The 12608-nt window shown below is 33.8% G+C and overlaps 1 protein-coding gene across 1 annotated transcript; it reads right to left on the minus strand.

Moving 5' to 3' along the window:
- Positions 1-7530: 7530 nt before the first annotated feature.
- On the minus strand, positions 7531-11149 carry LOC139857564 (uncharacterized). Its single transcript, XM_071846377.1, has 4 exons — positions 10771-11149; positions 8940-10675; positions 7971-8847; positions 7531-7894 (listed from the first exon to the last, which is right to left on the minus strand). Exons 1-4 carry the CDS (start codon positions 10844-10846, stop codon positions 7722-7724), a joined length of 2862 nt encoding a protein of 953 aa, XP_071702478.1. The 5' UTR covers positions 10847-11149; the 3' UTR covers positions 7531-7721.
- Between the last annotated feature and the right edge of the window lie 1459 nt (positions 11150-12608).

Below are 12608 nucleotides of genomic sequence, written 5' to 3' on the forward strand. Positions count from 1 at the left end.
TAGTATTGTAGCAGAGTTTAGGTATATCCCATCTGTAAATAATAAAACTTGTGTAAATTTGTAACGTTTTCCGTAGTAAAAATAATAACTATTTCACGTACACCTCGCTGCACATCAATTATAAGTATATATATCAAAGAATGTTACGTATAGTTATCGTTTTGAAAACTTAAGTTAGTAATTTCAAAATATACTTATAACTCATTGTCATTAGTACACAATGAGATGTTAAACCATCCTTAGATCATGTTAAATATATATAAATACATATATATACACAAACGTATAATTATCGTATGTTATATAGTTCGTGATATCATCGGTCATATTGGACGGTCAAACGTTGTGTAAAACTCTTTTCAAAAACACAAGTCTCAACAATTTGGATTGCTTATCATGTTGGTATGGTTTAATTTATGTAAATATTAATCTCATAAGTATAATTTGGTTGAAAAATTCCTGGTCATTACAGTACCTACCCGTTAAACAAATTTCGTCCCCGAAATTTGATAGAGGTTGTTATGGATAACAATAAGAAGGTTTTTATGACAAATATAAGGTGATAATGGAGTTTTATCATCATTGAGTAATGTAGATAAAACGATTCGATTATGCGAAGAATATAAATGAGACTATCGTAAAAGAGTGAGATGAGTAAAATATATTCGTCTTAACCGATGACGTAGTTATGATTGATTTCCGGGATTTAAGGGATTTAAAGAGAATCTTACGTAATAAGATTTGGTTCTTTGGTGATTAAGGAAATCAGGATCTTCTTTGATTATATGCAATAATCTGTTTCGATTGCTCTGTCGGATATTTCACTATAAATTCACCCCTTCCTTTCCTTATTTTCCACGACTCACACCTTCTATTCTTTCTCCCTTGATTCTTACTTTAAAGCATTCATCAATATGCTCCATCCAGTCCTGATTCTTGATATACTCCTAACTTTTATATCTGTCATTCTTCTTTTTCATCTACCACCAGAAGAATCTATTTACTTCTACTATACTCTTGTGTTTATAGTATTTCTAATTCTCCCGTGTCTCTATATTGCTATCTGCATCGATATACACGGTTTGTAATTTCGGGGTTATTATCGAAGTTTATATTCTTCATTATTTTTTGGAGCTTCATGCTTTCGTTTTCTCTTCCCGACATCGAGTCAAGCGAGTAATGGTCCGGAATTCGTAGATATGAAATTCAGAATGAACATAGCTAATGCCCTAAGAAGAAAATGGTAATAGAACGATTTTGATTTGTTAAATTACCAGAATACCCTGGAGAAGACCGAGTCATCCAGAAAAATATTCTCTTGATATGTTTAGAGATTAGATAGAATGTAAGAGTCGTGTAAATGGCACATGATGACGGCACTGTGAATCATCATGCTTCATTAGAAACTCAGCATGACTTACTGTAATATAATAACGTTGATCAAGTGTCATTATATTATACTAATCCATGCTTCAGTTCCCAACACTACTTCAAAACATTCATATTTTAAACTCGAAGGTTTCAGAATTTAGAAACTAACACAGTTTCTTTTATGTTGCAGATATTACGGAGAGATAAATGATCTCAGATAAGAATAGTTGTGAAAATATCGCCAGAAATATGGAGGATATTTATAATAGAACATACGAGAATATCTTAGAATTTCTAATATCAATGGATGATGAAGAAGATTTGTCTGTGAAGGTTTAGAATGAGAAATAAGATGTTTGCTAACGATTTCAGCAGGCACAGAATCATTTGGATTCTTTGAAGGAAAACTTATTCTTTGTGATTTGTCCACGGCTTTCTTCATAGTTTCACATAATCCGCTTTTTGGTACTAAATTTTCTATCTAGCGTTCCTAACACTCCTTTCTTTATCATCAAACTTTTGGCCATTAAGATCATCTACAACATGCTGCTGTCAGCATTTTCAAAGTTAACTGATCTGGGTCATCGGTTATCAAACCGAGGTAGTTTCAGGAGAATTGTGTTATTAGAATGATTAATCGCTGATGGTAATATTGTGGAATATAAAAGGTTCCCCAGTAACAATAAAGAGTACGCATATATATCGCGGTTATAATAAAGTTGTTTCGGATGAAAAGTCGGAGTTGACTTGTTGGAGCTGTGACAAAATTAGCTACTTTGGAAAGGGATTGCAAAACGATCTTTGGTAATAACAATGTCAAAGGAACTAGAACAGATACGTGTCAAACGTTTACTCAGTTTCCGAGGGTTTTTCAGGTGCATAACTATATGCATCAATCTTTTCTTCTGTAGATGAAGTGCGGTTAGTTTATCCTCTCGATTGAGGTGTTTTTAAGAATCATGATAGATTTGAACGCTGATTGTAATCGTCGAGATACAATGAGGTTTAAGATGAAATCAAGTGGCAATCTTGAAGAAATGTTTAGTTTCATATGTTATAATCAATATTTTAATTCATTTTAATTGTCCAATGTCATTAGTCCACAGTCGATAGTCCACAGTAACAGTCCAATAATTCATATATAGTTTAATATATAATATACGAATTAATTAATACGTGTCGTGACCCGTATACCTCTCAGACTCGATCACAACTCAAACTATATATATTATTGTAGAATCAACCTCAACCCTGTATAGAGAACTCGATCATTACTGCATATAGAGTGTCTATGGTGATTCCAAATAATATATATAGATGCGTCGATATGATATGTCAAAACATTGTATACGTGTCCCGATATTTAAAGTGCGTAAAATAATTACAGAAATTAAATGACGATAAATAAAAGTGCGATAATTAAATTGCAATAAATAAAATGTAACCAGTTAGCTAGGAACAGTTAGCTGGAACAGTTAGCGTGGATTCTTAACAAAAATTTTCATAGTTAATTTGTTTGTTTCTAACAGATTTTATTTTGTCATATGTTTTCTTCATATGCCACTTGTTGATTTCTGGGAAGTCAAAATCCAAATATGAAATTGAATGAAAATAGTTATTCTGCGGTGAACGGATACGTATATCGGTGGTTGTAAGTAGGATAGTAAATGACTGTTGAATCAGCTTCGACGAATGTACAATGTAACTTATTAAGATGAAATCTAATTATTCCTCGGGTATTACCTACCCGTTAAAAAAAAAATTTCACCATTAATATTTTATACAAAAGAACTTTTAATTACAATCTTTATGAAAACATATATATATATATATATATATATATTTTCTTCAGATGAAATCATGAATTTAATGAGTTAATATGATATTAATCTCATTTGCTTTTCGGTTTGAGCTAGAATAAGAAATCTCTAAAACTTTTTGAAACCACATATTCTTCGCAGAATATCAATGAAGTTATGGATCAATACTTCATCCTTCATTATTGTTGGTACTCCTTGGTATCTATGGTGCGTATGATGTTGATGTTTGTGGGACAGATTATGATGTCGAGACGTGTGATGCGGATGTTGTTTGTTAGTGGTGATGATGGTATTGTTGATGTTATTGATGGTGGTGCTGATTATGCTGCTGGTGCTGCTGCTGGTGTTTGCAACCTTCGCACCATGTTCTCCAAAGCCGTCACGCGAGCGCGAAGTTCGTTAACTTCTGCTAGTACACCGGGATGATTGGACGTTGGAGCGAGCGAATGAACAAGATTTGTAATATGGGATAGTATATAATCGTGACGAGATACTCTAGAAATGAGAGAGAAAATGGTGTTTCGAATAGGTTCACCGGTAAGTGCTTCAGGTTCATCGCCAAGAGGGCAATTTGGTGGATGGAACGGATCACCTTCTTCTTGTCTCTAGTGATTTAGTATATTACGAACCCATCCCCAATTCATCCAGAATAGATGATGGGAAATTGGTTGATCCATTCCGGTGACGCTGCTTTCGGAGCTCGAATGGAAATCCATATCGGCATAACTGTCGGAATCTGAAGAATTCGAACTAGATGCGGAATCCATCTTGTATAATGGGGAAAATGAATTTTTGGTATGGAATAGATTATAGGAGTTAGATTTGGTACTCTTCAATACATAATTTACATATGTATATATAATACCAAAATCCCGTAAATTACGGAGAATCTTTGAAAAGATATCAGTCAAAGTTCGCAATAACAGATATGCTAAGATAAGAATTCGTCTATACACTATCAATGCAGTAAGTGCAGTAAAACGTTTCTAGACTTATGAATGATAAGCAGGTAATTTCCTAAGGATGATAAGCAGATGATTTCCGACTAGAAATGATAAGCAAAACTTTTAACATGTAGACACGGTCGAAGTCCAGACTCATTCATGCATCCTAACAACTACTAGTTAGACACACTAATGCAAGACCTGGTTCGCTACGACCACCGCTCTGATACCAACTGAAAGGACCCGTCCTAATCCACCTGGACGAAGTCATCAACATTTGGTCCTATTGCGATGATCGGCTCCAAGTAATGTCCTTATATTGAGAAAATGCACAGCGGAAGACTTAATTCGTACCTGAGAATAAACATGCTTTCAAAGTGTCAACCAAAAGGTTGGTGAGTTCATAGGTTTATCATAACAATCATTTTAATATGTTAATAGACCACAAGATTTCATAATCATAAACATAATACACTCGCAAGTGTATGTAAAGCATTCTAAGTGGTTGAGCACTTAGTAACCATACTTAACATTTAATCAACGTCGCATATTCCCTTTATTATGAAATCTCACTACACCGTACCAAGTGTAGTCACTAAAACGAAGTACTGTGCAACCGTTGAATACTGGTCGTCCAGTCCGGTTGGGGTTGTCAGGCCCGATAGATCTATCAACAGGATTCGCGTTTACAATACCCATGTAAATAGTAGTTACCAAGCTACAGGGAAATATGCTAGTGGTACAACTCAATGTAGAATATATTTTTAAGTACTTGTGTCTATTTTGTAAACATTTATAAGAGCAACGCATGTATTCTCAGCCCAAAAATATATATTGCAAAAGCAATTAAAAAGGGAGCAAATGAAACTCAGTTTTGCCTTGAAGGTATTTAATTCGACTTGATCTCCGATAGATAGCACGAACCTAACCATATATATAATATATCAACATATTTTCTTTTTAAGTAATCGTTACATATATATATATACTTTTAATACTTTTAATATTTTCTTAGTCCGTACTTAGCAGTCCGATGTTAGTGGTCCACAATTAGTTGCTTAAATAAAATAAATAAAGACCCCATCGTATTCGTATTGATCAGAATTAATCTTGACCCATGGTACCATGTTGTCAAATGACGTGTTGCGTACATAAAGTACCGTGTTGTCAAATGACGTGTTGCGTACAATCATGAGGTCTTATGATTAATCTTCTCGTGTTGTTTACGGGTGATCCTGAAATATATAAAATCAAATCATAAGTAATTATATATAAAATATCATATTAATTAGAAAAGATATGATTAATTTACTTTTTCTCCAAATATTTTCGTAGCTAAACTAGCTTCGGATACTCAACCTTGTTTTAGTCGTAGTTTCTTCATTACAACTCCGTTTTTGTTGGTTCAACTTGCCACTTCCTTGGATCGAGTCAAATTTTAAGAATATGAACTGAAAATACCTTAGTTTGTATTCGAAATCATAGGTTATAGATTAAACTTTGGTGAAACTTATGAAAGTGATCATTTTCCATCATAAAAACAACATTTAATGATCATTTTTCTAAAAATACTTACACTTTGAGTTAAACCATGAAATTTTATATGTTAACATATTCATAAGAAATATCATTTTTCTAGAACATGAACTTCTAATTCAAAGTTCAAGATGGTTTTTAATTATCCAACCCAAAACAGCCCCCGGTTGCACTCCGACGACGTAGATTCAGTTTTTAAGATGTTCTTTGTAAAACCAAGTTATATCTTGTTAGGTTAGCATATCATTATGATATATTACAGGTCTTGAAGTGTTTTAAAAGTCAAGTTAGAAGGATCTATTTAGTTTGCGAACAAGTTTGAAATCATTCAAACTATGTTCTTGTTGTTAAAATTTTATACCACAAAATAAGATAGCTATATGAATATGAATTGAATAAGATTATGAACAAGGTTACTACCTCAAGTTACTTGGACAAAGTTACTGCAAAATATAAGAAATAATCTTGGAATCAAAGAGTGGTGGAGTTAGATCAAAAGGTTGGAAGTAAACTTCTTCAAATGGGTGGTTATTTTGATATGTTCTTGAAAGAGTTTTCTTATGGTGTTTAAGGCTTGTAATTGAAGCTAAATGATGGGGAAAATACTTGGAGATGATCAAGTATGAAGTTAGGAGTATTTTGAGAGAGAAATGAGGGTGTAGGTATGAGAAAATGGAGTGAAGAAATGGTGTTCATTTATAAAAACGTTTTTAGTTTATAAAGAAAGAAAAGGATTCCTAATTTTTTTTTCTTACTAATAATTCATACTACTTGACAAATTCTAGTTACCTCATATCTAGGGGAGTAATAATGTTGATTAGGATGTTGATTTGATGTGTATATACCAATAGTAAATACGTATAGAAGCTGGGTTTGATACGAGTACATATACCCTAGATATACGTATAGAAATCTCGAGGAAATGACTTTTTTGCTCAGTTGGTCCCTCTATTATACCCCAAATCGCTGGTTTGGTCCCTCAGTTTTTAATTTGGCAATCAGAGTCCCTTTATTATTTTAATTTTGCAATTGGAGTCCCTCCGTCAACTGGACATCCAAATCGAACGTTAACTCCCATCACGTGAGTTACACGTGATGGGTAATATCGGAATTAAATTTTTTTTTTTTGGTATTTAATAACGCCAACGGGTAAGGTCTCCACTTTCATCCTCCGCTTTTCACTCTCTTCTCACTTGAAACCCTAATTCATTTACATAACGTATTAATCAGAAATTGGAGCTACAAATCGATAACAATGGAATGCTGGTGTGGTCGACCTTGTGTAATTCGAATATCTGGCACTGAATCTAACCCTGGACGTCGATTCTATACATGTGAAAAAAAGGTAAGATTGTTTATGTTGTTTCGAATTTTATGAAATAATTAACAAGATGTTAGCATTTCCTGTTTATGTTGTTGCTCAGATCACTAGGTGCGACTTCTTTGCTTGGTATGATCCTCCAAATACAATCAATGCCCTAGCTACACTTATGAATGCCAAAATGGAAGTGGATGAAAAGCTCAAAGATGCAGAAAAAAGAGGGACGAATTGGAAGATGATGTGTATATTTAGCTGGATTGTGTTTGGTATTTATTTTTTTAGTCATTGAAATTGTGGTGTATGTATGATGTACTTTGTAAAATGGTAATGGTAATGGAATGAAGGTTGTTTTGTTAAATTTTGCATCTGTTTTATATGTGTATCAGTAACCTTACAACACAAGACAATGACTCCAAGTGTAGACAATAAATTGTAACCAAAGTCATACAGTGTAACCAAAAACACAAGACAATACATTGTAACTAAAGTGAAATGACAAACATACAGACAATACATTGTAACTAAAGTGAAATGACAAACATACAAGCATTACCAAATGTCATAGATTCCAAAAGTCAACATAAGTACGTAGTACCAGTTACCAAATGTGCTTAAACTTACCAAAAGACAACAACACACCTTAATAAAATACAAACATTGTACCAAGTCACATAACAAGTTTTAAGTAGACATAAAACACATGATTAAAACACAAACCACCACCAACATTCACTTCTTCTTCTTCCCTTTTCCAACTACCATTGTCTTCTTTGAAGATAGCTTAACTTTCACTGTCTTTTTTGTCCACTTGTTATCCACATTCCCACTTCTTTTCTTCTCACCTGTACAAGTACTCTTATTGTGTCCATAAGTACCACATGTGCCACACTTCTTTAGCTTGCCTATAAATATTAACAAAATAAATACCATATTAATTGAAATGGTACTAGATGTAATTAATAAATAAAATGAGCATACCTTTTGAGCTAAGTTTACCACTATCACCAATGACATCAACTTCATTTTTGGACAACCTTCTTTTCTTTTTTGGACGACCAGGTGTGGAAATAGTCTTTGGTGATACCAGAGTGAACATGCCTTCTGCCTTTGGCCATAAGCTTCTCCCATTCAATGGCTCAATGGTGTATTGGTAAGTTTTGATCCATGTATCTAACAAATACACTGGATGAACCCATGTTTCTGGTTCACCAGTTTCCAAACCATTTTCACTCATGTTATAAAACACTGCAATTGCATGCTTACAAGGTATCCCTGTTAGTTCCCACTTTCTACAAGCACATGATCTAGTCTCCATATCCACAACATATTGATTAACTTTTCCACTCACTTGGTACCTTTGATCTCCACCCCATAAGACAGTACACTGGTGAGCCTCAGATTTGATTTTGTCAAACAATTTGGTGGCTGCAGGTGTTAAAGGGCCATTAGTCTTGGAAATGTTTTTCTTTACATTAACAATTCTCTTCATGCAATACTCTCGGATGTATTCTAAAGCTGTAACTATGGGTTTGTCACGTGCATCAACTAACCATCTGTTGAAACACTCACACATGTTACTGAGCAACACATCTGATACAGCCCTTCCTGTAAAATGACTCCTTGCCCACTGATGGGCAGGAATTTTAGCTAACCAAACAAAAGCTTCATTATCAAACTCCTTCAATTGTTGCATAGCCTGCTCAAACTCAGGAACTGTTGTTACACTAGCACATCTCCACAAGTGATTCTTATAAGCAACACCCCTGAAATCCCCTTTCATATTCCCATGAATATGTCTAAGGCAATGTCTATGCTCAGCACAAGGAAACACATTTGTAACAGCTTGTATTAAACCCTAACAGCATAAAACAATAAAAGTTAAAGTAACTAACCATTAACAAATGTAATGTAATTAAATTAAATATGAATTAAACAAGTAATTTTTACCTTTTGCCTGTCACTGATAAAAGTAAAGTTAGAATTGGTAGACAAGTCAAGATCTTGACCCAAGCACTCTAAGAACCAAGTCCAGGATGAACCACACTCTTGTTCAACAATGGCATATGCTACAGGATATATGCCATTGTTTGAATCAACCCCTACAGCACTCAAAATACAACCAGTTGCAGGTTGTTTCATAAAAGCACCATCCAACCCAAGTAGATCTCTACCTATTGCTTTAAAACCCTTCTTCAATGGTCCCAAACAAATGTAAATTCTCTTGAAAACCCTAGTTTCAGACTTTAGGGTTCCTGGCTCAACCTCAAACTTAACAGTAGTATCAACATTACCTCTCTTTAATTCACAAACATAATCTCTGAGCTCAGCATACTGAGATTTATAATCCCCTTGAATCATCTTTGTTGCCTTTCTCACAGCACGATATGCTTTATGCTCACTGATGATTAATTCAGTTTCTGTTTCCAAATATGATCTGACAGCTTTAATTGGTATCTTTGGATTCTTTTGAATTTGAGGTACCAACCGATTTGATAAAAATTGGTAAGTGCAGAATTTTAGTATTCTTGCAGGTTGACATTCATGTTGGTGTCTGTAGGTTCTAACCTCCCATTCTTCACTATCTTTTTCTTTGGATACCAACAACACCCACTCACAAACAATGTGTAATTCCCTTTTTGCCCATTTGTTAGTCTTCCCACTACAAGATTCCCCTGCTTTTTTAATTTGACTAGTCACTTTCTCTTTACTCTTCCCAACTACACCACCTTTAACTCTTAATTTACTGGGCCCCACATCACATTTTGTCTTCTTTGACAAATCACTTTGACTAACTATCTCACCACCTTTTGAATTTATACACAACCCTTCACATTTAACCCTAATTCTTCTTTTGTCATTCTTAACAATAACTAGCTTTCTCCTAGTTTCAATAGCATGCATTCTCACAGCTTGCCTAACCTCTGATTTACTTTCAAACTTTTGTCCAAGATAGAAGATAGTTTTTCCCACTTGAACACTACCTTCAACCTCCTTTTTATGATTACGAATTCTCTTCTTCCTTACCCCTTCTTCATCACTTTGAGAATCATAGCTTTCAAAACCATCATTGTTCAACACTTCCAATTCTGTACCCTCAATATTGACCTCATCATCTTCAAATGAGTTACAGCCATTTCCCATAAACTCTACATTCTTATCAATGTTAAAATTAAAATCTTTCATCTCTACATGAACATCCAAAATCTCATTTTCATCATCAACAATGTAATCACTATCCTCAGAGTCACTACCTTCACTGTTATCACCCTCTACTAAGCTCCCATCACTGTGAACACCACCAACTACTAAGTTATCATTATTAATTTGTTCTGACCATAACCTCTTCCCTTTCATATCCTCATGTTCAGCATACACATCAATTTGCCTATAAATCACATCACCATCTTCTAGACAACTAAGCAAATAGTCCCTATGTTCATTATCATTTAAAAGATTTAACCCAGTATCCATGTTTGTATTGGGTTTAAGAAAACGATATACCACAGACCTGGTGGGATCATAACCTAATTCTTGCATGACTGAATCCAGTTGTCCTAAACAAAACTTTTCAATGTCAAAACAATCAATGTAATCAATTTTACCTTCTGTGTACACAACTTCACTACCCATTCTAAAATATCCACCATGATGTAACACAATCGTGAACAAATCAGGGTATACATCTGAAAAATGTGTAAAAAATTAAAGTTAACAAAACAATTACCTAATAATATTTAGGGTTCCACAGAATTATGAGCTTTGGGTGCATAAAACATACCGTATAATTGGTCGATAGCCTTTTGATCAGTTTCTGATGTACGAATAGTCCATGAATCATCCATTGAATCATCCATTGATAATCAATTTTGCTTTTAGGTTTTACTTCGTGGTTAACACTATTTGGAGGGATGAGTGTGAAAATCGGTGGATAATAGTGGGGGACCATACCCGTTTGGGTTTATTCAGTACCAAGAATTAAAATTAATTCCGATATTACCCATCACGTGTAACTCACGTGATGGGAGTTAACGTTCGATTTGGATGTCCGTTAGACGGAAGACTCCAATTGCAAAATTAAAATAATAAAGGGACTCTGATTGCCAAATTAAAAACTGAGGGACCAAACCAGCGATTTGGGGTATAATAGAGGGACCAACTGAGCAAAAAAGTCCGAGGAAATGGAATGAGAATTCAAATATAGCTATCTTTTGTGAATATACTTATATTGTTTTATGTATTTAAGTCCTTAAAAAGTGATTAAATACATTATATATACGATACATGTATAAGCATTATAGATTATAAGTATATATATCAAAGAATGTTACGTATAGTTATCGTTTTGAAAACTTAAGTTAGTAATTTCAAAATATATTTATAACTCATTGTCATTAGTACACAATGAGATGTTAAACCATCCTTAGATCATGTTAAATATATATAAATACATATATATACACAAACGTATAATTATCGTATGTTATATAGTTCATGATATCATCGGTCATATTGGACAGTCAAACGTTGTGTAAAACTCTTTTCAAAAACACAAATCTCAACAATTTGGATTGCTTATCATGTTGGTATGGTTTAATTTATGTAAATATTAATCTCATAAGTATAATTTGGTCGAAAAATTCCAGGTCATTACACGTGAAACTACATTCTATGGTTGAATTATCGAAATCGAATATGCCCCTTTTTATTAAGTCTGGTAATCTAAGAATTAGGGAACAGACACCCTAATTGACGCGAATCCTAAAGATAGATCTATTGGGCCTAACAAACCCCATCCAAAGTACCGGATGCTTTAGTACTTCGAAATTTATATCATATCCAAAGGGTGTCCCGGAATGATGGGGATATCCTTATATATGCATCTTGTTAATGTCGGTTACCAGGTGTTCACCATATGAATGATTTTTATCTCTATGTATGGGATGTGTATTGAAATATGAAATCTTGTGGTCTATTGTTACGATTTGATATATATATATAGGTTAAACATATAACTCACCAACATTTTTGTTGACATTTAAAGCATGTTTATTCTCAGGTGAATACTAAGAGCTTCCGCTGTTGCATACTAAAATAAGGACAAGATTTGGAGTCCATGTTTGTATGATATTGTGTAAAAACTGCATTTAAGAAACATATGTCGATGTAATATATTTCTATTGTAAACCATTATGTAATGGTCGTGTGTAAACAGTATATTTTTTATTATCATTATTTGATCATCTACGTAATGCTTTTGAAACCTTTATTGATAAAATAAAGGTTATGGTTGTTTTAAAAATGAATGCAGTCTTTGAAAAACGTCTCATATAGAGGTCAAAACCTCGTAACGAAATCAATTAATATGGAACGTTTATAATCAATATGAACAGGACATTTCAGTTTTCGTCCAGACCAGCTGTAGGTTGACGAAAAATCTAGAAAAGTCATCTCTAAAATCAGCAGGAAATCCACGGACCTCTGCATCAAACATGGTCGCCAAGTGGTCAGACTTATCTTAACCATGAAAGGATCTGTGTCGTAAAATGGGGAGGGCGTTGTGCAAATTAGCTTGATAAGACTAATGAATCAGACCCTCAGAAAGGATAATCTCCTTAA

Source organism: Rutidosis leptorrhynchoides, chromosome 7 (genome assembly GCF_046630445.1).
Source record: "Rutidosis leptorrhynchoides isolate AG116_Rl617_1_P2 chromosome 7, CSIRO_AGI_Rlap_v1, whole genome shotgun sequence".
In the NCBI taxonomy this organism is placed as follows: domain Eukaryota; kingdom Viridiplantae; phylum Streptophyta; class Magnoliopsida; order Asterales; family Asteraceae; genus Rutidosis; species Rutidosis leptorrhynchoides.